The 27,571-nt window shown below is 42.2% G+C and overlaps 1 protein-coding gene across 1 annotated transcript in view; it reads left to right on the top strand.

Moving 5' to 3' along the window:
* ZMPSTE24 (zinc metallopeptidase STE24) overlaps positions 1–27,156 on the top strand; it is a 31,160-nt gene extending 4,004 nt beyond the window's left edge. Inside the window, exons 3-10 of the mRNA XM_032132713.1 lie at positions 5,083–5,169; positions 5,781–5,897; positions 9,191–9,343; positions 13,206–13,347; positions 15,641–15,801; positions 17,188–17,292; positions 24,942–25,085; positions 25,378–27,156. Of these exons, the coding sequence (XP_031988604.1) occupies positions 5,083–5,169; positions 5,781–5,897; positions 9,191–9,343; positions 13,206–13,347; positions 15,641–15,801; positions 17,188–17,292; positions 24,942–25,085; positions 25,378–25,602 (1,134 nt within the window). The 3' untranslated portion in view covers positions 25,603–27,156. The remainder of the gene's footprint in view (positions 1–5,082; positions 5,170–5,780; positions 5,898–9,190; positions 9,344–13,205; positions 13,348–15,640; positions 15,802–17,187; positions 17,293–24,941; positions 25,086–25,377) is intronic.
* Positions 27,157–27,571: the final 415 nt, after the last annotated feature.

The raw sequence follows: 27,571 nt of genomic DNA, 5'->3' as shown, positions 1-27,571 counted from the left end.
GCAAGTCGTGGGAGGGGGACTCTCACATGATGCAAGCAGAGAACCAACCCAGGCGGCTGTCTCGTGATAATGTCTCCATAGTATGAGCAAGAGAGACTCCTCTTCCTAAATGGACTGAACAAGGCTATTATGGAAATGGTAAACAGACTGAACATCTCAAGGGTTGTCTTTTTTACATTGTCAGTGGGAGAAGGGAGAGGAAGGTGGGGGGCTGAGAAGAGTTCTGAAGGTGTGGTATGATTTTATTTTTCCTTTTTCCCTCTTTTAGGTCTGTTAATAAACCACTTTATATTCTTTCAAGTTTGGTGCCTGCTTTGCTTTTCTCCTAGTTCTTATCTCACAGAAGGTAAATAGTAATGAGTATTTTGGACCAAACCACTACACTAAATTGGTGCTTCTGCCCGGTTACAAACCGAACCCGCTACAGTACCCTTGGCAGGTTTGCAGCTGACACCAGGCTCAGTGGGGCAGCAGATGGGCAGGAGGGACAGATGCTGTCCAGGGTGACCTTGATAGGCTGAAGGAATGGGCTTGTGTAAACGTCACGGAGTTCAACAAGGCCAGGTGCAAAGTCCTGCACCTGTCTCAGTTCAATCCACAGCACCAGCACAGGCTGAGGGATGAGTAGATTGAAGGCAGCCTTGTAGAGAGGGACTTCAGGGTCCTGATAGATGAAAAATTGGACATGAGTTGGCAATGTGTGATTGCAGCCCAGAGAGCCAACCGTGTGCTGGGCCGATCCCCAGCAGCATGGGCAGCAGGGCGAATCTGCCGCTCTGCTTCACTAAGGTGAAGACCCCACTTGCAGTGCTGCCTCCAGCTGTGGGGTCTCCTGTGCATGAAAGACATGGACCTGTCAGAGTGGATCCAGAGGAGGCTGCAAGAAATGGTCAGAGGGCTAAAGTGCCTCACCTTCAAAGACAGGCTAAGATAGTTGGGGTTGTTGGGAGCTGGTGGTAACCCACAAAAGGCTGTCTCTTCAATCATCCAAACTTTACACCATTTATACATATTAGCAAACAAAATTGTGGTTCATTAACTAAAATTTACATAGTTCTTTTATTAATTAGTATTCTACCTTCTGTTGATTAAATTATTCTTTTGCTTCTCATGCTAATTCTCAGTCTTTCTCTTGTGAGTCGATGGGTTTCTTGGGTCGGTGGTCCATGAGTCACTGGTTGTAATCTGCCCCTGCTGGAATTACCTGTTACCCAGTCAGAGCTGATTAGCTTTCTTGGTTTCATCTTAACTTGGGGATTCTGCCAAATGTCCTTGTGGTTCAGAAATTCAGCATTCTCTCCTGTGTACATCCTTCTGCCCAAGCTTTGGTAATGTTTCCCTGGGGCTGAGATCATTAATGCATATCAAGCCCTAGACTTTAACAAGGCATTTCTACAAACAAGTAATTTTTCTTTCTAACGCGTGGACATCATGGCGAGGCCTTAGAGTCCCTTGCAGTACCTAAAGGGGTTCCAAGAGAGATGGAGAGGGTCTTTGAACAAGGGCCTGGAGCAACAGGACAAGGAGGGATGGCATCACAACAGACAGAGGACAGCATTAGCTTATAGGGAAGAAATTCTTTCCTGTGAAGGTGGTGAGGCCCTGGCACAGACTACCCAGAGAAGCTGTGGCTGCCTTATCCCTGGAAGTGTTCAAGTTGGATGCAGCTTGGGGCAGCCTGGTCTGGTGGAAAGTATCCCTGCCTGTGGCAGGGGGATTGGAACAAGGTGATCCTTAAAGTCCCTTCCCACCCAAACCATTCTGTGGTATTTAGAGGTTCTTTCTTACCCAAACCATTGGGTGATTGTGCTTGCCTGTGTAGGAAAAGTATAGCTTTAGCTTTCTTTTGTGACATTTTCTTTCTGTTCCATCCCTGTTTCTGTAATAACAAATCCACAATGATTTTAGCAGCTGATTGATTTATTAACGAAATTAGTGCATCCAGCTGTCTTCCACACCTGAGCCACTGAATCCAGACTATGCTGTTGATTTCTAAGCAGCAGCCAAAGTCAGTTACTAAGCCAACAGGCATCTTTGTTTGTATGTTGTTCCACTGTTTCAGCTGTGATGGTGATAGCTAGAAAATAGGTATGTCTCAAACTGCTGCCGCCATTAATGAATTGATTGTGTTGCAGTGATGCTGATGTACAAAAGCTAAGTGAAAAACTGTGGAATATGTGAGTTAAAGCTTCGAGCTAATTATTTGAGTACTGGCCTGAATAAAGAAGTTTTGGAGCAGTCTGTTTCCACATCCTGCCCTTGGGTTACAACAGCTCCAGGCAGTGCTCCATACTGGGGGCAGAGTGGCTGGAAAGTGGCCCAGCAGGTAAGGACCTGCGGATGCTCATGAACATGAGCTGGCATGTGCACAGGTGGCCAAGAAAACTGGGGGCATCCTGGCATGTAGGGGGCCAGTCTCTTCTTCTCCCAGGTGACAAGCGACTGCACCAGAGGAAATGGCCTCAAGTTGTGATAGAGGAGGTTTAGATTGGATATTATATTTCTTCACTGAAAGGGTGGCCAAGCACTGGAACAGAGAATAAGGGGAAACAGTCTCAAGTTAAACTCTCCTCCAGGGGAGATTTATCTGGGATGAGAAATTTCTCCAGTCTGCCCAGGGCCCGGGTGGAGTCCTGGAGGGATTTAAAAAATATGCGAATGGGACGTGGGTCAGTGGTGGGCTTGGCAGTGCTGGTTTGGACTCAATGATCTTAGAGTGATTTTCCAACCTAAAGTTTCTATGACTATATTCTGCAAAGTGGATATAGCCCTTGTGTAGGGTATGTACAGCTTTTCTACATGTCTGTGATGGTGAGTTATTGTTCCTGTATGTGATGCTGAGGTGTGTCTTTCTATTTCTCAGAATCTGTCCTGCGTTTATCAGATTCCGTCTGAAGTGAGGTGGCCTTCGCTGTCTGGGTTTGTCACTTTTTTTGAGCATAAAATACATTCTTTATTGGCTTTAGGAACTGCCTGAACTTGAAAGAGGCTATTGTGGCCAAAGTTGATGAAACTGAATGCCAGTTTTGCAAGCTTTTGCCTTTAATAGGTTGAAGTATGATTCATTAACCCAGCAAATTAATTGAAGGGGAGATGCTGTGTTAGAATTACTAGAATGCTTTATTTCAGCCATTAATGATTTGGGTTTCTTTTTAACTAATTAGTATCAACAAGATGCTAATAGCTATCTTTGTTCAGGGTGATACTTCTGGGACTGTCAGGTCTAAAACCTACAGGTAGTCTGTAGAGGAGGAACAAACTTGCTCTTACGGTTACAAAACAAGGAGAGTGGAGCTTCAGTGTTGAGTATTCAATACCACCATGTCATGTTGGAAGAGGGGATGGTTTTCATCAGGAAAGATGAAGTGGAAGGGTCATGGTTCTTTTTGTCTGGGGCTGGTGAGAGGAGAGAGTGCAGGGCCGGGGTTCCTGCAATACCCGCAAGGCCACTGCCACCTGCCATCGCTGCCACCTCGGATAGAAGGAGCCGCTGCACCACAGGTCGGAGCCGCCCCGGATTGCGCAGCCACCGGGGAGAGGGATTGTGCCTGAGACCGCGCCGTGCTGCCCCTGGTACTGCCGCCCATGGAGAGATGTAGTGGGACCCAAGGCCTGCTAAGTGGCATGGAGTGAGCAGCTTGTCAGCATAGTTCCTTATTAAAACTAGCTCTCCAGGTTTTGTTTAGTTCATTTTCCGTTGTTTCCAGGCTGGGGGGAGGTTGTTGAGCGGCAAGATCCTCTCCGGTGTGCTGCCTTTGTTCTCCTGGGTGCAGCGTGGCAGGCAGTGTACTGGACAGCCACCGTTTTGCTTTTGTGTGGAAACAACGTCTGTCTTCAGGAAGCAATTTTGTTTGTTTGGTGGTAAATACTGTTGTGGGTGGAACACTCTCTTTTGCGCCCTCTTTTATTGATACTGTTGTGTTTATTCACATTGTTCTTTGTTTTCTCAACCCAAAAGGTCTAGCGCCGAGGTCCTCTGCCATCTTGTTTTTGCCCTAGGGGGGACCGGGCAATATCTTGTCTTTGCTGGTTAAACCAGTTCTCTCTTTTGTACAGGTTGTTTTTTTTTTTTTTTTTAGTGTTGTGTTTACTGCTGTTTTCTTTAGTAAATTGTGACTCTAATGTATAATCACTCTGAGTTGGGTTTTTTTCTTGTTCCCCTCCACTATTGAAAGGGTACAGTTTAAATGGCTTTAATTTCTATGCTGAGCTTTTAAAACCACCACACTTCCTTTGATCCTTTCCATCTCCTGCTGACACTGAAAATGCACCCTAACAATTAGGTTGTAAGAGTAAGCCTTTTCAAAATAAATAAATAACCCCCTGGCATTATCAGTATTGGAAGGCTGCTTACTTGAAAAGTGATTTATATATATATAGTGGATGCATCACTTGCTAAGAAGGCAAACATGAAATATTTACAAGTTGAGCTGATAAGAAATGCTGCCAGGCCTGGCCGTGAGCTGCAGTGAGCTCTTGCTTCAGTAGCTCTAGCTTGGGCGTTTCTTTGATGGTGGTGTATCCCAAATGTTCACTCCCTGTTCCTTGGCAGCCAGTATGTCAGGAGACATTGGGAGCAGGCACAAGGAGGAGACCATGAAGCTTTCTTCAAAATGGCTATAACGGCTCCAGTAGTGAAAATGAAATTGGGGCTTTTCTCTGGGCAGGGAACACAGGTGAACCTCTGCTCTGGGAGAGGAGGGTGGCTCCTCTTCAAGACGAGAGGCTGCAGTATGGATATATGTATGTATATGGGTATATGTATACGTAGATCTTCTGAAAATATACCTTATGTCTGAGCCAATATAGCAGCAAAGTCTACAGAAAATAGGCTTGGAAATATGCTAGTATTTCACAGGAAAAAAAGAAATTACCTTCTCTCTACTTCTGTAAAGTAAAAATTAACTATTGCCAGATATTCCAGGCTTGTTTTATCACTGTTAAGATCAGAGGGGTGGCAAAAAGCTAATTATAAAACTTGTCTTATTCACCCTTAAAGGTTCTTACCATGCTGAAATTTTAGTAGACTAAGATGACAGTTAGTTTCATACTGCCTCTGTGGTATGTGGTTTTGTTTTCAAGATGATTCTCCTCTGTGGAGGAATTCCTTTTCTCTGGAAACTGTCTGGTCAGATCTCTGGTCGTGCTGGGTTTGGACCAGAATATGAGGTAAGTAGGCCTTAAATTTCTGTGAAAGTATTTGGTCCCTACTGCAATAATAATTTTAATTTTTAAGTTGGTGTTTAGTTAAAAGTGAGATGTAGCTAACCTATAATATAGTAAAAAGAACAGATATTTTCTGGTGCCCACAATGACTGTGTGATTCTGAGAACAGGTAACAGTAAATTAGCTTGCTTTTAAATTAGTTTACTAATTAAAACAGCCTTATATGTTAAAAGCAAAGTCTGGTATCTGCTTGAATCAAATGAGGTGGTGGGCTGGGTTTTTGGGAGTTCTTTATTTGGGTGTTTTCTTTTTACTGGTACTAGAATTGATCTACCTGCACACTAAAAGGGTAAGAAGTTTGAGGCTACTGCTTATGTTGCCTTTGTGCCGTGGATGAAGCATGTATCCAAATTTGTGTTCCAAATCCTTGGTAAGCTATTATAGTGAGCAATAATCTAATCATCATGAAAAAGTTAATTCTGTGAATTTATCTAGCATCATCATCTAACTGGTTTCAGTTAAGTCACTGACCTAAAAGCCATTTTTAACATCCAGAATATTTGTTAGTATGGGTCAGTAAATATCAGGTGGTTTTCTTTTGTTTTGTTTTTCAGATTGTTCAGTCATTGGTATTTCTACTGCTTGCAACACTCTTCAGTGCAGTGACTGGTCTCCCATGGAGTTTGTATAATACATTTGTCATAGAAGAGAAACATGGCTTCAATCAACAGGTATTGCAGAGAGCACTTGTGCTGACCTGATGGGTTCAGATTGGTTAGGTAGACTGGTCTGTCCATATCTGTGCCAAAGATCATTAGTTTTAGGGACATTTCTACTCACACTGCATAAGAATCAGTTTTATCAGTGGCTGTTGCAGGAGTGCCCATGCAGCAGCAGGCTGTGTGAGCCCATGCCTCTGAGCATAGAGATGTGTGTTCTAGGGGTGGGACAAAGAATGTTTCATGCCTCAGCTGTTCATTTTTGGATGAACCCTCCATCTGCCTTTCCTGAGAAGTTTGGATCATTTGCTTGATAGGGGCACTCCTGATTTATGATCAATGCCCAGGTGAAAGGAAACCAAGAAATTACTTTCCTTCTCATTTTGTTTCACTTACTGATTTCTTAAATCAGTCTTTACTAGATTGGAGAATTCAGCTCTTCATTTGTACCTGTGTTGGGTACCCATATAATATCAGCCCTGGTTTTCTTAATTGCTTTTACCAACTTGGTTTCACCTGTGTCAGCATCAGTTTCTCATGAGATGAGATATTCTTTCTGAGAGAAGAACCTCAATCTGGGGCCCATCATTAGCCATTTCATGCCAGAGCATAAGATTTGTTTTCTGCTTTTGGAGCCAGCTGGTGTTGTCTACAGTACTTTCTGTTCCAAGTCTACTAGGAAGTTGTTGTTTGGCTGGTTTGTTTGTTTGGTTTTTTTGCATTAGAATGAAATTTAGATGGGTAGCAAATGTGGTTCATTTTAATATCAGTAGAGATTCTATTTGCCAATTTCATCTTCCAGTCTCTATGGAGGTGGGAAGACTAAAGAAGTTAAATCAGTTTGTTTCTAAACTCCTTATGTTCCTGGTAGATTGATACATTGATGCTTCTTATTCCTTTTTATAAACAAGAAAGGAAGTAAGTAATAAAAAGGGCTTTAAGTGCAGTGATCTAGTTTGCACCCTTTAAAACAGAAATGTGTAGATCCTGACACATCTGGTATTATTTTGATTCACATCAATTTATTTAATGGCATACTGTTTTCCTTCCAGGAAAGACCAACTATGAAAATTCTCACTGCACAGTTTTGCTGTTAAATCTGTGTGTTCCCAGAAAACGACAAGGCTGGTTTGGCTGTGTGTCCCCCCACCTCTGATATTTCAATACTGTGTCAATAGCAGCTCCTGCTCCAGGCCTTGAGAAGGAAATCTGAAGATTGTCCTAATTAGTCATAAACCTTGAGCTTGTGACCAACTCAGAACTCCATTTAGCTCTCTAGTCTTGTGTAAAAACCTCGTGATTCTAAAAACCTGTGTGTCACTTTTTTCTCACAAGCGAGGAGATCCTCACTGTCAGATTGAGGGTGCCCATGGCCATTCATGTCCCAGGTGGTTCTGAGATACAGTCCTGGGGATCCTAATCCCTTCTGCAGACTTGACAGTGAGCACACTGCCAGGCTAGCGTCCTGCTCCTAGCAAGGAAGGAAGGAATGTTCCTGTGTTTCCAGAGCATGAGTCAATCAGTCTTTTCTCCACAGGCAATATATGTTTAAAGTATTTTGGTTGTTCTCTGGCTATCACTTCTGTTCTGCAGTCCCCAAAAATTGTAAAGGCTGGCAGAGTCCTAATTCTTGCAATGTGCTTATGCCCTGGCCTAGCCTAGCCATCCTTTTGACATTCTGAATCCTTAAACACACATCAAATGCCATCTCTCGCTCTTGTCTCTCATATCAGTCCTTAGTAGTTACATCAGGCCTACACCTTGATTGCTTCTCCTACCTTAGTGAGGAGTGAGTTCTGTATTGGTGCGGAATCTGCAAGCCCTTCATGTCCAGCACACAGAAGTCCAAAGACTGTAGAATTAGAGCCAATCGGCACAGTAGCTGGTGGATGGAGAACCTGACTTGATCAGGCCCTGCCTTTCTGCAGAAGGAAAGTGTCAAATACTGCACTTAATAGCTTGGGCTTCTTTAAAAGTGCCTTGAGAGCTTGCAGAATCCATGTGGTTTCATTGTTGCTTTAGGCAAGGTAAGCAGTATTCTGGGTGTATCGGAACATTTACTCCCAAGAGCTGTGCTCTCTGCATGCTTCACTGTTGTCAGTGCCTAATCAAACAAGCAAATGAAGATGTGCTACTGACACCCATAGAAATAAAGTGCTTGACTGAGCTACCTCATGGTCTTTTACAAGGGTTTTTTCCTGGCAGTGGTCATCATACTGAGAGCTAAAGGCTGAGTCCATGTCTTAGGTACCGGATGTCTTACAAACAGTCATATCTCCACCTTCCATTTCAGACTGATGGTCTGGGCCCCTTAGTGAATAAGCCAAATTCACACCTGGTACTGGCCCAGACTTTGGAATTCCTAGCAATGATTCTTAGCTGATCTTCAAATAGACTCTTCCTTCTGTAGGAGTGGCTTGCTGAAAATGAGGATTTTTCTCAAAGTCACATTTGCCTTAGGAAGCAAGAGACTCACCAAAGATGAAAGACACCATGCAATTTGCTAGCTCTACTCCTCCTAGATTGTGGAGCTGGAAGTAAAGAGAGATTTAAAATGAAAATACGAGCTAAACGGATTGTAGTTGACCTGTTTTTCTTTCAGAGCTTTTCAGTACAGCCTTGTTTGAAAGATCTTTACATACTAATCCTTTAGAGCTTGATGGGTATCTTAATTGTGTTGCAGAGTCACTAGAACAGATCATTCAGATAGAGGTCTTTGAAATTTCTATTGCTTCTGTTAAAGTTATGATACTTTTAAAGCCTGAGATAGCTATTTGGTAGTAACTGCATGTCAGTGGAAGCTTGGAGTAAAATGCCCAAGGTATTGCTGAAAATCTGTAATAGGATTTCTATATATTTCCAGTTAGGACAATTAGCTTAGTGGTAACTGAAAGTTAAGACAAACTGGGGCAGCTGTTTAATGAAAGAGAAAACATTTTCAGTAGCAGTGCTTCTTTGAGAGTTTCTTATTTTCTAAGAATCCATAATGTGTGGGATATAGATTGGTAAAGGAAGTAAGGGACAGATAAGCTTAAATTTTGTCTTCCTCCTTTAATGAATGTGCAACGCAAAAGGATGCTTTGGGTCAGGCCTTACTAAGGAAGAGTGTATCTGCATGGGCTTGAGTCCATGTGGTTGTATGGAGCTGCTAGAAAAGCTCCTTTTTGACTGACTCTGATTTTCTTATGACACTGGCATTGCTGTTTTGCCATTTGTCTTAACTGAAGGGATCAGTTCACTAACCAGAATGGCATGTTAATATTTACATTGACATATTACTGATACAATTTATCCTTTCTTTGCAGACGCTGGGATTTTTTTTTAAGGATGCTGTCAAGAAGTTTGTTGTGACTCAGTGTATTCTGTTGCCAGTGACATCCCTTCTGCTTTACATTATTAAAATAGGGGGAGACTACTTCTTTATCTATGCCTGGCTCTTCACATTAGTTGTTTCCTTGGTGAGTACGAGATGTTTGGGTTTCTTCCAGATTCCAGCTTACTGGCATGGCTCAGCATGCTGAACCCAGCTGAAAGGAAAAGAAGAAAAATCTAAATCTCTTGTGAATTTTAATATCTACAAACTTTAACAGGGTGTCTTGCTCTCAATGTACTTGTTTAGGAATAATAGCTCATATATATTTGATAAATATATATGACGTTAATGTCATATATATTTAATCTATTTAATACTGGAGTGTCTTCATCAATTGAAAGATAAGCACTGAAAAAGCTTTAGAATAAGTACTGGAAATACAGCAGTATGTGGTAATAGGTTTTCCTTTCTCTTAAATACAGAAAGGGCACAAGGGCAAGTGCCAGCAGATTGGCAAGGCAAAGCAGATTGTGCTTTCATCAGTGGTGTTTCCATTGGGCATTTCTTGTAGGTTACTGCACAGGTCTCAGTGCATTGCTTGGTATTAAGAGAAGTAGCAATGTTTCATCGTTCTGCTTATATAGCTGCTTTCATACACTGAATTGTAGCTGATGTTTTTAGGGTTTATGTAAAATAACGTTTTATCTATATCATAAGTATTTGATACTTTCTATTGTTACTCTGAGGGCTGTATTTTTTGTCTCTTTCAGCATAGTGCTCTACTGCCTTTTTCCTCAATATACAAACCAGTGCTCACCCAAGGTAGAAATTACACAAGTACCGTTGTATATAGTCATTCATTTTTAGATTAAAAAAACACTTTAACAAGTAAAAGAATAAATGGCTATGTTACAGTGATGTAATAAAATGTGCCATGTTAGCCCAACAGTAAATATGGGTCAGTCAATCCCTAATTCTCAGCTGAAGTTCAGACTTCTGGGTTGGAGTGCACTATCAAGAAAATTTTAAGGAATATTTGTATAGGAAGTCATGATAGTTTTCTGTCTTAAGTTTCTTATTCATGACTTAAGTAAGTGTTGCTTTTTATCTTTATCTTCACCCTGCTTCTAGATTCAGATCACCTCTATAGCTTTCTTGGACTTCTGATTTGTCAGGTTTCTCTCTAAAGCAGAGGCACTGGCTGGCTACATCTGTACAAAAATGTGATGATAATGCTGTGTGGGAGGCCACTGCAATTAACACAGGAAAATCTGATTTTCCACTTGCATAATCTGATAGCTGCATTGATTTTCTCAGATATGACAACGTGGAAGGAATTGTGGCTCATTTTAAGTCATGACTGCAAGATTTTTCATAATGCTGTTTTTATGGGATACAGATCTCATTATCTGAATTGTATTTGTTGCTTACTAGCATTTTTGCTTCACTGATGCTTAACATGTAACTGAAGAAAAATATGTGTGGGTTAGTAGATTTCTATATGGCCATTAACTCAAAGCTTGATGACAACAGTGCAGTAGCAGAAGTGCCCCTCTTAGGTGGTAAATTCAGTTTAAGATTGCTACTTTGAATTATTTCAAGCTTTTGTTTGTTGGCTTAATTATACAATGTTTCTGTTGTTTTGTTATGCTGGCTCCTGCTTTTTCTAGTCCGGGTGTCCTTATGCTGTAACATATTCCCTTTTTTTTGTTTGTTTGGTTGGGGTTTTTTTGTTTTTGTTTGGTTTTGGTTTTTTGTTTGTTTGTTTTTGAATGCATTTTGAAAAATCACAGTGTTAGGTGTCAAAAATGCCAGGTCACATGTATTGAAATTACTATAACAGAAAGATTTGTTCAGACAACAGTTCTTAAAGAGCTGGTTTTTTTCTTGCAAGCTTTGATCAGCAGCATACTCTTAAATCCTAACTCATCATTTGAGCTATTTCTCTCTCAATCTGTGTGAAACAGTTCATACTTACAACTTTTCCAGTGTAGCCTTATTATTTGCAAAATTGGATATTAGTTCTTTATGTGATATCCAGTTCATATGTTAAGTGTTTCATCTTAAAAGCTTTAAAAACTTGGTTTTTCATAGAAGGATTAAGTTGGAATTTTAAAATAAGTGATGAAAGATACAGGATTTTCTGAAATGGCCTGCCCTCATTTGTACACTGAAAGTGAAAAGATTTTTTATTTATCTTCCTTTATACCAGTCATTGACTATATTTATTCTTGCTATCTTTTCTTAAAATATAGATTGTAAAAAATATTGCATGATCTCATATGAGAAACTTTCTGAATGCCCCTTTTGTAGTCTTTAACAAGCAGGTTGAGTAGAAAGATGTAGGTGAGTAGTACCAAGCACTAAATTTCAAGGTGAGAACCAGAACATATGCAGCTGAAGCCACGTTTCTCTCTCTCACTTTCCTATTACAAACTAGTACTTTATTTTTGCTCTGCCTGCAGGTTCCCATTTAGCTGTCCACATAGATTTTGTCCTGAGGTGCTACAGATATATTTTAGAACCTGATATAACAGGTTTTGTCTATCTTTTACACAACAAAAGGTAGAAAATAAAACATCTTGACAGAGCTGCAAACTTCTGTACTGAAAGAATACTTAGCATTCTTGGCTTATTCTTTTCCTCTGGGCCCCCTCCACCCCTGAGGGTTAAGTGCATGCCTAGACAATTGGTGTGTGCCACCTCAACTTCATAGTGTTGCAACTGCAACTTTATAGGGTTTCAGGCCTTTATGTGTTTGAACAGCCTCTGACATGCAAAATCATCCAAAGGGGTATTAGATTTACCCTTTAGAGTCTGGTTTAGGGAAAAATTCCAGTTCCATAACTCTGTAATCAGAGTTGCATCTTCCTGCTAGTCTGTTGTGCCTGCTGATACCAAGGCATTACAGAAAGATCTGAGATAAAACCTTATAATTAGTCCCCACATGCTATATGGTCTGAAACACTAGTCTGGAATGAAAAGCTGGTTTCTGTTCTATGAAATACCCTCCTACACCTTCTGCAAAATATCTGCAGAGGTTTAAGCCTCTAAAATGACAGCAACAAAAATAACTGGTGTTTCATATTGATGCCCTCACTTGCTGTGACTTCACAAAAGTTAGTTTTTCTGATTTTCTATTTCATTGGACTTTTTCAACGGTGCACGCACTGTCAAAAGTCCAGGTACGTGTTTTCAGTGAAATAAAACGTATCAAGATAATTTTGAAGTTAATGTTGATGTCCATTTGCCTCTCATGTCCTGTTCCTTTTTCACTAGGCAGAATTTAAACTTTTAAAATAAATAAATAAAAATAATTTTGTGAAGATCCAGAGTATGAGGAAAGGAAGTTGAGCTGTCCTTTCCATCACATTATTCTAGTTCTGGCTTTCTCAACTGGGCCGCAGCTGATGCCAGCTTAAAGAGATGCAGGTGCACTGCAGTGATGGTTTTGGGTCAAGGCTGTTAGTCATTGTGGAACCAGAGGCATCAGACAGTCAACTGCCTTGGCCCTGCCAACAGCTGGGAAATGGAAAGAAGACAGGGGACATGAAATTTCTTGCCTCTCTTTAGACAGTTGCTTTGCAAGTTAGCAGGAATTAGTCCCACTTCTTCTATCTCCTGGTTCCTTCATCTCTGCAGCTGAGTATGAAACACTTCAGAGCTTTCCAGGATTGGTGAAGTACATGGAAGTGACAGCCTGTCACTGATGAGCTCCCTGCTCCCATCTACCCAGAGGCCTTGTCTTCTGTGCTGTTCACACCAGTTTTGCTGAAGCGTGTAGGTGGTTTGTGCACCGGCACCTGCCCCATCCTGTTGCTGAACTGTGGACTGGCCACCAGACAAAGCAGCCCATAGAGAGCCTGGCCATAGATCCCACTTCATACAGGACTCTGCTTTATCAAGTGTTTTTTCTGAAATTATGCCCTCTTTTTGAACTTTTTGCTCCACCTTTAGTACTAAACACGTTTGCATGGCCTGTTCTTAATATCCACATGTGTTTGCAGGTGCTTGTTACAATCTATGCAGACTATATTGCACCTTTGTTTGATAAATTCATTCCACTTCCGGAGGGAGAGCTCAAGCAACAAATTGAAACAATGGCAAAGAGCATTGACTTCCCATTGACTAAGGTGTATGTTGTTGAAGGTGAGGTTTTGTTTTGTTTTTTTTAAATAAAAAGGCTTTGTAATTTTAAATATGTGGGGTTTTAGCATTGATTGTGGATGCCGTAGTAGGGTAGTTGCTTGCATTGCTCAGATACTGCAATACTTGCCAATGTCTGTAGCATTTTCCTGGTCTTTTTCCTGAAGCTCAGTGCACAGCCTGAACTCAGCCTCTGGTTGGAAGCATTGTCCTGGGTCTGTGGAATGGAAATACGCAGGTTGGTCAAGTCAGGGAGCACAGAAGTAGTCAAGATTACAATTTTAGAACTGTGAAACAAAGAAAATAGCGTTTTAATTTTTTGAATTTCAGTTTAGCCTTAATTGTCTCAAAGTCCTTGGTAAAACAGTTGAAAAAGTCTTGAAAATTAAAAATACCTATTTCACGGGGATGGTTTCTTATGCTGTAGCTGGATGGTCTCACACCTACTTTAGACAAATTCTTTTCACTTTCTAATACTGAATTTCTCAGGTCATGGAATATAACATGGAGCATGCCAGCTGCCATGTCACTTCAATTCCATGTTCATGGAGTACTTTACTGTTTGACATTTCCACTGTTACTTATTTTGCTCCTGTCTGAATTTGATTTCAGGGGCTTTCCCAAATTTTGTTTTGGTTTTGTGTCCCAGCTGTGAGGCTCAGAGGTGTTTTTTATTGACGTTGTGAAAGCAGTATGAGATGGCATAAAGACCTAAAATGATAGAAGTTTGCTGTTGGAGAGGGTGGCGAAGGCTTTATCTAGCCTAGAAGCTGTGACTCAAAACTTTGGACTGGTCAAGTCCTGCCAGTGTTCTGCCTCAGTGCTGCTCAGAACCACTGATACACTTGGGGCACATGAAATGCTTCTCTTTTCAAGCCGAGCTAAAGCTTTTCAAGCTTGAGAGTCAGTGCAGGGGTTTGCTAAACAGGTACGGTTTTCCCAAATGTATTGCTGTCAGTATCGCAGCTTTTAACAATGGTAAAAGTGCCATGAACCAGTTGTTGGTACTGCAGCCCCTGTGCAGTGTCCTGTGTTGGCTTCTGCAGCATGTCTGCTTAAGTGCAGGGAGCTGCAGTGGAGGCTGCTAAAGCTCCAAATACTGTCCCACTCCCCCCCTTTTTTCTGTAGCATTCCTAAGAGTGTTGAGCCAGCACCATTCCCTTTTGGCATGGGGGACTGAATGTGGGAACATTTTTTACTGGTGTTTTTCTGCACTCTGTCTTGGCTCTTCCTGCTCCAGAACTGAATTCTTGGTAAAATGTGCAACTAAGTCCTTTACTTTCAGGGTTCATTCTGTAAGAGGCAGATTACAAGGGTTCCTTCTCTACCAATGTTTAGTGAAAGATGAAGATTTTTATTACACACAGAAAGGAAACCTTGCTATTCTGTAGGCGTTCAGATTTCTTCACTGGGCAGGGACCAGGTGCTGAGGCGTCATACTCTGACCAGTCCCTTCCTCTGTTAATCTGTCGTGGTTTGGTGCTGAAGGTCACAAAGACCATCTACAGGTTGGCTTCAAATCAATCAATGGATATTTGTGCCCTAAGGGGTTTATGCAGTTCATTCATTTATACTAAGTGTTTTAAGGCAAATGCCTTCCAACTTATCCTTTGCTGCAAAAAACTCAGGGGAATCCACATCTGCTCTCATGGAGACATCCTTCAGTCGTGATGTTGCTACAACTTCTGTCTATAAGGAAAAATAAGCTTTTAAATCAACTGAAACTGTCCACATTCCATGGAAAGAGATAAGTTTCTTGGCCCTAGGTGTATTGACGGTAGAAACAGTCCATGACTGACCTGATCTCGATAAAGGTAGCTGTAAAAAATGGCCTATTGCAAACAAAATAGTATTGCAGGACTGTGTTATCTGTAGTCCATCTCTTCTCCTTATCTGTTTCTAAAGTCTTCATATTTATCTGTTTACATTCATCTTTGCTGGCACATTTGAAAGAATTCTGCATAATTTGGCACAGGTTCTTTGCCTGCAGCAGTGTCAATGCAGAATGCTCTTTCTACTCTAAATCTGAAATTGCAATAGAATTTGCTTTTCTTCTTGGACATTAGGTGTTCAAGACTGCTCTTATGCTTTTAGTGATTACATGCAACATTTCTCTATTGGAGTCATCATTAGATTTTAGAATATGCTTCAGCTTGCAAACAGATGTGCTTGAGTTTGTCTGCTGTTCATTTGGGGACTTTGAGAATTCCTCTGGAAGAATCTGGTCTTTGCCATACCTTACAGGCTTCAGTGCATGGGATTATTCAGATCATGGTGTTTGAATTTTCCCCATCAGGTTCTAAGCGTTCTTCCCACAGCAATGCTTATTTCTATGGATTCTTCAAGAATAAGCGGATAGTACTCTTTGACACACTCCTGGAAGACTATTCTGCTTTGAACAAAGAACCAGCAGAAGGAGAAGATGGTGAGAATGAAGAAACAAAGTCTAAAACCAAAGTGAGTTTGTTTTTCATTGTGTTATTTATATTAACTTCTTGGTGAGATATTCCCTTGTGTTTTCTAATGTGTTTTAAAGGTCCTGAGTAAGTTGCTAAAACCCAAACCCTAAGGATTTCAACACCAAATTATGCCTGGTTTGCTAATTGGAATTTCTGGGGCTGAGTTGTGCAGATAGCACCAGAGACTGTAAAAATCTGCAGGGGCTTTAGCAAAACATTAGTTCCCTGCATGTGAAAACTAGACCTTCCTTATAATTGTTTGAATAAGGGACCTGTTCAGGGTTTTAGCTCATCTTCTTCTCCTGGGACTGCCACATCAAAGCTTCCCTTTGAAGGAAATACTTTTAATTCTCAGTGTGTCATTTGTGTGCCTTTTACTGCATGCAGAGTTTTTGGTGCAGGAGGCACACCGCACAAACAGATTGCACATGTGCATCCTCTCATACCCAGAACAGGATGGTGGCCTGGCGCTGGCCTCTCCTTTGATGTGCAGGTGCACATCATGAGTCTGCTGAAACAGCTGTTGTGGCCTCAGAAGAATATGGAAATGACTAAAGCTAATGGAATATTTTCTGAAAAACCTGAAGAAATAATTCTGAGAAAAACAAATGGCCTTGTGCAGCCTAAGGTTAGATCAATGTCTAGACTGTTATTCAGTCCAGCTTCTGTTCCTTGACAGAATGTTAGTGGTTCCTAGAGTTTTGTTTGTCAAAACTGCAGGAGTGGGTGGTGAGAGGAGGGGATGTTGAGCTCACCTGATCTAGTCATAATGAGAGTCTGTGTTCCATTTCAACAGGTTCTTCAGCCTTTGTGTTTGCTTCTGACTTGCTAATGGATCTTTGAACGTGCAGTTGTCCTTCCTAACTATAGCTTTAAGGCATGTCATAGAGCTTTTTGAAAAGGACAGTTCCTTTTTAAAGGAACAGTACCGCCTTGGGAGGAAGGCTACATGTTGAGTGTTGAAGGAAGTAGGAACAGGGCTTTGCTCTCAATTTTCCTCTGAAAGTCTGGAGCTCTGAATACCTGCTTCCAGTGTAATGCTTTGCTTGAGTAAATAAACAGGATGAGAAGGAGGGATGGTAGGAGAGTGTTTGGAAGACAGATCTTCAGTCTTCTTTCAGGTTTGCATCAGCATGTCTGCATACATAGAAATAAGAAAACACCACCTCATAGTAGAAATCTTCTTAAACTTAAAAGATTCTATTTTTGTAAGTATCTTCATGAAAAAGGCTCAGCAAGAAATTATATGTGTGTTTCTGCTGTTGGAAGGGAATGGTCTGATCTAGGGATACTTAAATGACCAAGGAAAAAACAAATGAGTAAGAAATTTATTTGGTTGTGTTCAGATATACCTGATAATACTTCTGTTTTGTTATTCCCTCAGAATAAGAAACAAGGATGTAAAAATGAAGAAGTTCTGGCTGTACTCGGTCATGAATTGGGTCACTGGAAACTAGGTCATACTGTCAAAAATATAATCATCAGCCAGGTAGGTTATGATAAACTGTTTTTTTTTCCTGGAACATCTGTAATTATAGCTGTTTCCAAATGCCCTCTTTCAGATTTGTCAGTGTACATTCACCTGATATACTTACGCTCTGTGACAGAAAGTTTGGGTTTTTTTCTTTGCTCTATCTACAATGAACATATACTGGCCTTTCTGTTCCCTCCCTTGCTTCATCTGGTTGGTAGTAAGCATCTCAGAAAGCATGTCTACTGCCGTTTTAATTCATCTGAGCAGCCTTCTGAAGTTGTGTCATGGTTTAGGAATGGTACTCCCCAATTCAGTGCCCCCACCAAGACTTCCAAAACCACTCTCTCACTCCCCCACTTTTCCCCTTCCCCTCCTCTCTGTCGCAGATTGAAGAGGAGAATTGGAGGCATAAAATGCAAAGATCACTCACTGGTTGAGATAAGAACAGCAATGCGATAAGAAAACAAACAGTAACAGCAACAATACTGATGACAGTGGGTGCAAGAAAATAAAGGATTCGTACAGAAAAAAACAACTGTACAGTAGACAATACTGGACAGCTCCCTCTGCCATGTTTTCTCAACTGGTAGAAACCCCTTCTCCCTGGGAAAGCCTTTCCTCTCCCTGTCTCCAGCAATGATGGGAGGTGGTATAGAATAACCTCCTTGTCCTGGCCATGGCCCCTCATGTGTACTGCAAAAATTAACTCTGTCTTGGCCAGAACCAGGGCATTAGCCCCCCCTTATTCAGTATCGTCTATGACATGCCCAGATCCTACACCTTCCAACTATATATATACTTAGATATATGTGTGTGGATATATACACACGCAAGTGCAGCTATCATTTCCATAGTTGGTGACTGTACCTCCAAGGTGTCTGTTGAGTTCATTTAGTCCATGGCTGTGGGTTCTATCGGTCCTAGATGTCTTCCAGGACAGGAGGGCTGGTGTGCTGTTGGCTGGTTGCAAGCTGCGTCAGGAGCTCACGGCTTGTGTATCCGACGTACTCCATACTCATTGGTCATGGTAGTTATGGCACACAGTGGCAGTGTCATTGAGCAAACAGTATTGTATAATTCAACATTATAGACTGTTCACCCAAAAATCAAATCCCCTTGAGGTACACATCATGTTTCACAGAATCACAGAATACGCCAAGTTGGAAGGGACGCACAATGATCACCAAGTCTAACTCCTGGCCCTGCATAGCATCCTTTTGCATTACCCACCAAGTGCATCCAGGTCACTGAGCAAAAACAGTCTCACAGATGGGTTTGCCTTTGCTTGATGCAGAACTAATGCAAACTGTCTTCCCTAACACATTTCTAATATGCACCAAGAGACTTTATCCCCATCTATGCTATGTAGGCTGTTGAGCAGGGCCAGCTCAATTGGTAGAGCCTCTGGGGTTAACTAACCAGATGGCCTTCGCTAAATGTAGATCCCAATGTTTGCAGGTCCCACCACCCCCTTGCTTTCAGTGTGGTTTCTAACAGTCCATTGTACTGTTCAATTTTCCCAGAGACTGGTACCTGATAGGGAATGTGATACACCCACTCAATCCTGTGCTCTCCGACCCAGGTGTCTATGAGGCTGCTTTTGAAATGAGTCCCGTTGTCTGACTCAATTCTTTCTGGGGTGCCATGCCACCACAGGACTTGCTTTTCAAGGCCCAGGTTGGTGTTCTGGGCAGTGCCGTGAGGCACAGGGTGCTTCTCCAGCCGTCCAGGGGTTGTTCCTGCCATTGTCAGCACATAGCACTTGCCTTGGAGGCTCTGTGGGAGTGTGATGTAATCGATCTGCCAGGCCTCCCCAGATTGATATTTCGACCATTGACACCCAGACCACAGAGGCTTTACCCTTTGGGCCCTGCTTGATCACAGCACGTTTCACAGCTATAGATAACCTGGGAGATGGTGTCCATGGTTAAGTCCACTCCTTGATCACGAGCCCACCTGTTTGTTTCATCTCTTCCCTGATGATCTGAGGCATCTTGGGTCCACCAAGCCAGAAATGACTCACCCTTATGTTGCTAGTTCAGATCCAACCCTTCCCAGTCTAGATCAGTCCATGGCAAATAGTTGGGCTGTGTTTCCTCCCTTGGGGCAGGCAGTTCCAGTACTGGACACCCCTCCAGGTGAAAGCAAACTGTGGCCTGCACTCTGCTGCCAGAGGAATGGAGAAGAGCACATTAGCAATTTTGATGGTGGCACCACTCTGCTGCCCTGGACTCCAGCTCATACTGAAGTTCCAGCATGTCTGGCACAGCAGCACTCAGTGGCATGACTTCGTTCAGGCCACGATAGTCCACTGTCAGTCTCCACTCTCTGATGGACTTATGCACAAGCCACATGGGGCTACTGAAGGATGAACGAGTCTTGATGAGAAGTCTCTGGCTCTCCATGAATCGTCTCATGGACGGCGGCATGGAGTCCCAGTTGGTGCAGTATTATCAACGATGCACTGTTGTGGTAGCGATTGGTAGCTGTTGTTCTTTGACACTCAGCAGTCCCACAGCAGAAAGGTCCTGTGAGAGATCAGGCAAGGGATTCATCTGTCAAATTTCCTCTGTCTGTACCGCAGTTATCCTGAAAGGCCAATGACGCCCTTCTGGGTCCTGGAAATACCATCTCCTGAGGTCATTTTTGCCCAGGATGAACAGGATCTCTGAACCAGTCACAATGGGGGGATTTTGCCATTCATTCCCAGTTAGGCAGACTTCAGCTGTTGGGATCCCCCTGTCACCCCAGAAAGAGAGACAGATTCTGCCCCTAGGTATCTTGATGGCATCAAGATGCCCTGGTGTCAACTAAAGCCTTGTACTCTTTCGGGTCTCATGTGCCAGGCCATTGGATCCAGACAGTCCAGTAGATCCGATTGTCCCTTTCCTCCACCTGGCTGGAGCCAGGGCCCTTTTAATCTTGGTCATAGTACTCATTGGTCACCTCTTGTAAATATAAACTGGAGGTCCCTTCAAGAGGATTGGAAGTAACATCAGCTATTCTGTTTTGTCTGAGGAGCTTCCCACTGGAAGCTGGAGCAGCTTTTATCCTTGTAGAATTTCCTGCAGTGGTTGTTCTACCTCTCAACTCACATACTCTTGCTGCTACGACACAGGTGGGTTTTCCATCCCACTTTGTGTCGTCTCCATTGTCACACAGGTAAAACCACAGCTTTCCTCATGGTGTGTACCCTCTCTCTTGAGCAGAGGGGGCAGCTGCTCCCAATAGCAGAGACTCTGGTCCGTGCTGGTGGGACATGGGACATTTCCTCTTTAACTTGCTCAAGTCGTTCAAGTCTGTTTGAAGTCTTGGACAGTCTTTCCGCAGCCAAGGTGCAGATTGGTAGAGAGTAAAAAGATCATCATATTGCCAGAGTCAGGTAGTCATGTGAAGCACTGTTTTGTTCTCCTTCTTTCATTGACATCCAAGTCAATGAGTTGGCATACGGCGATGGCATGCTCCCTAAAAACTTCCACTCCGTGGATTGTGTACACTGGACCTCATCTGGATCTACAGGGGACTGCTTGTTACTTAAAGCCTTATAGAGTACCTCCAGCACAGCTCTCAGATACTGGAAACCTTTCTCTATGGTGTTCCACTTGCCTTGGTGCACTAATAGATCATCCTAGAAGGGGTACCTTTCCCTCATGCTTGACAGGAGTTGCCTACAGAGGTTGAGAGTCTCTGTCCTCTTCCCAATCCCCTTGTTAATGCCCACATCCTGGGACAGGGATGCCAGTTGCTGGGCTTCACTACCCTCTAGTTTCACATCATCGGCTGTGATATTCCAGCACTGGAGGAGTTGGGCCACCAGGGGCTCATACAACCAGTGGCTGAAATCTTTTTTACGTATCTTGCAGCTCACCCAGGTATAGGGATTATCTCTGGCTTTGCCTCTCCTTCCTGTTTTGAGGGCCCTGCTTTCTCTTCATCCCTCACTAGACAAACTGATTTGGTCTTGTATTTCTTCTTCTGTATAGAGATGACTGCTACTGGCACGGGGTGTTCTTCTGGTTCAGCTGCAGTTTGAGTGGCCACAGTGGCTGTTGCTCTGCTTTCCTCCTCCTCCCTCTGAGGGTACTGTCTAGTGATGAGCAGTGTCTGATAAATAGTAGCCAGGACCCAGCATACTGCAATAAGTTGCTCCTCTCAGCAGTTGCTGCAGCTTTGCTTTGCAATTGTTCTGTCACTTTATCAGGGTCCTGTAGTTGTTCAGGGGAGAACTCCCAAACCACTGGAGCAGAGAATTTCCCCCAAAACTGGCTCATTTCCCCCCATATTCTGTGCTACTCATGACTGTCCATGCTTTGGGCAGACCTCTGAATAACCTTCCTAGAAAACTCCGTCCCAACTCTTGAACATGGTGTGGACCGTACTGAAGACGCCTGGCAGATCTATCAGCCAGAGCATGCTTTTCCTAACATCCAAGGGGACTTCAGAATTCTCAAATGGTGTTTTAAAAGGCCTGAAGGACAAAAAGGGGCTGGAAAGCTGGGGAAAATCATCCTCTGCTTGCCCCACAGGCTCAGTACCCTTATTAATGGCCTCTCAAAAGCAGCACCTGAGGTAAGGGTAGGAGAGAAACACTGAATACACATCCCAAATCTCTTGATGCCCTTGATGGTATCATGTCATAAACTGATATCACACAGTACATCAACAGAGCAATGCTGATCCCTCTCCCCTCACTAAAAAATAATCATCACGAGGAGCACATGGTGCATTAAGGGGAATACATACAGGGTTAGGACCACACTCACATGAACAGACCAAGCAACATTGTGATCAGTGGCTCCTTACCTAATACAGCGAATCTTTAATTCAAATGTGTTTCCAACTCGGTCTGGGTAGATCTGTTCTTATGTCAACCCTTCATGCCACACAGGCACTAAATAAGGCTGTGGTGGTTTAGGAATGTTGCTCCCCAATTCAGTGCCTCCAAGACTTCAAAACTACTCTCTTGCTCCCCCACTTTTCCCCTTCCCCTCCCTGCTGTGGTGGAATGGAGAGGAGAATTGGAGGCACAAAAGGCAAAGATCACAGGTTGAGATAAGGACAATTTACTGGAAACAGCAGTGAGATAAGAAAATGAACAGTAACAACAATACTGATGACAGAGGGTACGAGGAAAGAAATTACATGGGAAAAAATAACTCTGGTAATAGACAGTAACAGGTGGCTCCCATTGCCAAGTTTTCTCAACTGGAAGGAACCCCTTCTCCTTGGAAGAGCCTCCCTGCCCCCCAGTAATGACGTGAGGTGGTACAGAATAACCTCCATGTCCTGGCCATGGCCCTTCCTGGCTACTGCAAAAATTGATCTTGTCCTGGCTGGAACCAAGGCAAGTTGAGACACATATATCTTGCTTTTTAACACTTATTTAATCTCACAGCCTTTTCTGATGGTCTGTTTCCATCCCTGTGCTAGGCTAGGACTGGATGCATCCCGACTCCCAGCCTGCATAGGTTTTTGTTATTACCTCTGAGAAAGCTTTGCAGCATGTGTCTGAGAGCATCTGTCATCCTCATTCCTTTAAGAGCTGACAAGAAATGTGACTGAGGATTAGGAAATCTGATATAGGAGGGTATTTGTACTTACTTATATTTTATTCTCTTACCTTGTACATTGGTGAATAACTTCATTGTTCTGATTTTGGTGCATGCCCAAATGGGGGTGAACAATGAAGCAATCTCTGTAGAAATATGTAATTGCTCTGTTACAGATCTGTGTTGTTCTAGGTATCACTCATGCTTCTTTTCTCCAAGTTCTCAGCCTTTTCTGTTTTGTTTGTCTGAGCTGCCCTCCTGCATACCTTCTGTAATTTCATCATAGAACCACAGAATATCCTGATTTGGAAGGGATCTCACAAGTCCATATCCCTGCCCTGCACAGGACTATCCCCAAGAGCCACACCATGTGGCTGAGAGCATTGTCTAAATGCTTTCTGAATTCTGTCAGGCATAGTGCTGTGATCACTTCTCAAGGGAGCTCATTCCAGTGCCCTTCCACTCTCTGGATGAAGAACCTTTTTCTATTATCTAATCTAAACCTCCCCTGATACAACTTCAGGCCATTCCCTCGGGTCCTGTCACTGGTCACCACAGAGGAGAGATCAGTGTGCCCCTCCTCTTCCTCTCTCAAGGAAGTTGTAACTGCAAGAAGTCTTCCCCTTACTCTCCTCTTCTCCAGGCTGAACAGACCACGTGGCCTCAGTTGCTCCTCATACAGCTTCCCCTCAAGGCCCATCAACATCTTTGTTGCCTTCCTTTGGATGTTCTCTAATAGTTTAATGTCTTTCTTATATTGTGGTGACCAAATCTGCTCACAATATTCAAGCTGAGGCTGCTCAGCCCAGAGCAGAGCAGGACAATCCCCTTCCTGGCCCAGCCTGCAGTGCTGTCCCTGATGTCTCCCAGGCTGCTAGGGCACTGCAGATCCAGCTGGCCATCAGCCAGGACCTCCAGGTCCCTTTCCTTGGTGCTGCTTTCCATCTCATTCCCCACTCTGTCCGACATCCAGGGTTGCCCCATCCCATGTGCAGAATCCGGCACTTTGCCTTGTTGAACTTCACATGGCTGGTGATTGCCCAGCCCTCTAAATGGTTGAGGTCTCTCTGCAGGGCCTTCCTGGCTTCCATGGAGTCAACAGCTCCTCCCAGTTTTGTGTCATCTGTGAGCTTGCTTAGTAAATCATGTCTTTCTTGAGATGTGTGCACTGTTCCAGGAATGCTGTTCTGTTCTTTTTCAAAGGCTATTCACAAGCTTTTCAGGCTGTAAACATCACTGTTAAGCTCCTGTTAAGGAAACTGCTTCCATACTGGCTTTTTCTTACCTGTGCAGCTGAATGTTTCAGTGAGGCCCTTTCTGCTTTTTGCTTTAAGGCAATTACTTCCCAATTTCTTGTATTAGCATTGATCCCTGCTAGCTAGTAACTAGTACACTGTTTTTGCCACTTAGCTCATGTAATTTGTCTTTGGATACATTTTCTAGATATTACTGTTTTGCTGTGATAGACTTTATCCTCAACTTCAGAAATTTTCACAAATTCTTCTGCAAAATCTTACACTTTTTCTGTTGGTTGTTTGCTATCACAGACATCCTTCTTTTCTGTTCTGTGTGTTTCAATAACAAACAGTATTCTGGCACCTTCCATATTACTCTAAAAAGACCAAACAACCACTTAGCTTCAAAAGGTACTAATCGCCCCCTCTAGAAAACTTGGTAAGGCATGGTCCTGCCTCTTGGCTCTGAAAAGGCAGGCAAGCACGGTGCTTGTACACAGTGCTGCACAGCTTAGATGGAAGCATAGATTGTTTCCAGGAATAGAAGTACAACACAGCACAGACACATTTTGTTTGGCTTTAAACTTTTTAGAACCTATGCTTAATTCCAAGGAAATGGGTTCTACCCTGTTCTCCCTCCTTGCTTCTCTTCTTGCTTTTTCATTTCCCTTCATTACTTTTTTTTTGCTCACTGACAGAAAATAGTGGTTCTTTTACTGTTGTGTTTCAGAAGCAGGTAAAGACCAGCTGTTTGTTCCTCTCTGTATATTAGTTCAAAAGTAATCTACTTGTTTTTTTACAGTGGCATCCCTGTGCAAATCTGTAATGTGAGGTTATGTAATGACTTATCTTAATTAAGAATGTTTTTTCTTTTCTCTAGATGAATTCCTTCCTTTGCTTCTTCTTGTTTGCTGTGCTAATTGGTCAAAAAGAACTCTTTGCTGCATTTGGTTTCTATGACACCCAACCTACCCTGATAGGCTTGATGATTATTTTCCAGTTCATTTTTTCACCTTACAATGAGGTAATGACACTGAAGTATCATCCTATTTAAGTAATGATTCTGTTTTGTCAGGGGAAGTTTGAAGTTTCTAGGGGCTGTATTGGGTGCCTCATTTTGATAATCTAGCTTAGTGCTGCATGTTGGGTAGGACTCCCAGTTTGAGGTATGGCTTGGATAAAGCTTAGTGAGATCAGTCTGCAGCCACAGTGATGTGTGGGATGCGGGAAACTAGATATGGTGGTATTTACTGGCACTGAAGGGATTTGCAGATAGCTGAATTTTAAAATAATTTTTAATACATTTCTCTCCACAGGTTCTCTCATTTTGTTTGACTGTATTAAGCCGACGATTTGAGTTTCAAGCAGATGCATTTGCCAAGGAACTTGGGAAGGCTAAAGACCTATATTCTGCTTTGATCAAGCTAAACAAAGATAATTTAGGATTCCCTGTTTCTGACTGGATCTTTTCAATGTGGCATTACTCCCACCCACCCCTTTTAGAAAGACTTCAGGCCTTGAAAGATGCAAAGCAAGAGTGACAGCAATGATTGCTGGTTCAGAGACAGTGCTTCCATCTCAGAAGCAAAGTTCAGAGTGGCTTTTTAGTTTTTTTTAAATGGATAATGCAAATTAGTGCACTGTTAACAGCACCACAGATCTGAGTATCCTGAAACAGGTATTAAATTATAAATGACTTATTTTTAACAAAAACAAAACCGTGGAACTTAATTTAGAAAAAGTGCTGGGTGAAGACCTTCCCCCCCACCCACACACTGACTTTTATTTCCATATCATAGTATAGACTTTTAAAGGGACGAAAACAAGTATAGACTTCAAAGCACCTTTTACTTCAGTTTATGTATGCCTTGAACATTGCTTTTGGTCCTTTTTCTATTCTCAGCATTCTGTGAAGCTTCCCAGTCTCACCCTCTTCACAGTGAAGAGGCTTTGGGTGACTTGATTTCCTGTGTAATGATAGTTGTACTTGCCAGTGTGTTTTAAAAAGCTGAATGCAGCTGCAGGCTTTTCTCCTGCATTCATGTCTGTCATAATGAAAAATGCTACTTAATAAAACCCTCTTTTTCTGAAGTGTGGGAAGAAGGATGAATTATAGCTGAGGAAATGTACCATGTCTTCCTTGAAAATGAGCACTAGGTGGTATTTAGTAGCATTATAGTGGGCTCTTATTGCCCATGGTGCTGCTGGGGGTGTGGGAAGGATGTTACAGGGAATCAGGACTGGACCCACGTGTTTGAGCAAATTGCTAATTCTCTCTTGTTCTCCTTTTTTCCACATCTCAGTTCCTCCATTTCTGTTGTACTTTGCCTAGATTTTTTGTGTATATGGAAATGTCCAGTTGCTCAGCCAGTGTATCAGAGCCATGCTTTCATTCTGAGGGGACTTATCCTCCATTCCATTGAGGGTTTTTCATTAATATGAATCCAGCTGAAATAGTAGTATTCTTCATCACTGTTCTTATATATAAAAATTCTTACATATGAAAAGCCCAGGAAACAGTTTGCCCACATCAGTTACTAAAGAACAAAATGGGTAAATGTGGAAATGGCTTCGGCATTGATTATCTCAGACTTTCTGATGAAAAATGGGATTATATTTACTTTTGTTGAAGTAAAATTAAAAGTAAAATATAAGTTTTCATGTGCATACAAATGTTTTGAACCAGCCTGAATACACATACTCCATATAAAAATCAGATTTCCTATCTGCAGTAAATGAAAAAGTTCTGCTCAGCTCTGTACAAAGAGAGAAGTCATTGAAGCAAATTGTCATTGTTTCACATGTCAGAATACTCTCATATGTTTTATTGTTAGCTTACATTTGTTTTTCTGATCATAGGGAAAAATGCCTTATAAGATGATGGGCACAATGATGTCTTGGGTGAAACAAGATGTTGCTTGAAAGCCCTTTGTGCGCCTTATTCTAATTGTGTTTATACCCCAGCAAATATGGAGCTAAAGTATAGATATGGATTTAGGAGACACTTTTACAAACATGGAGAGCTTATATTTGTCATGTTAACTGTATTTAATAAAAGGCCCTCAAAAATAAAAGCATTAACTTAAATCTGTCAATTCAGAAGGATAAATGTGTCAAGTTTTGAATGAGACATTGGCTGGTGTAAAGCTATGGAAAACATGTTATGTGTGCTTTGAGAAAACCATTTGTTTCATCCATTAGATAAAAATTGTATGCAAAAAAGAATTTTCTGGCCATTTCAGAAATTTGGGTAAATGCAAACAAAAGGAGATTAAAGTGGGAAGATGAAGGAAATGCTAGTTTCTATGGAAGCATGAAATACTTAAAATGCTTAGCTTACAGGCGAAGATAGTGTTCTTACAGCAATTGCCTGTTACTTCCTTTTCTCCCCTATCACTGTTTAGTTATCTCTGCAGTTCTTCTAGCTGGATTTCATATATAACTACTGAACAAGGTTTCAGAGTTGGTTCCATTCTGCTCCAGTTGCTTCTCAGCACTGCAGTTGTTTGT

This window comes from Corvus moneduloides, chromosome 23 (genome assembly GCF_009650955.1).
Source record: "Corvus moneduloides isolate bCorMon1 chromosome 23, bCorMon1.pri, whole genome shotgun sequence".
NCBI lineage: Eukaryota > Metazoa > Chordata > Aves > Passeriformes > Corvidae > Corvus > Corvus moneduloides.
This window is presented reverse-complemented; position numbering and strand designations above follow the sequence as displayed.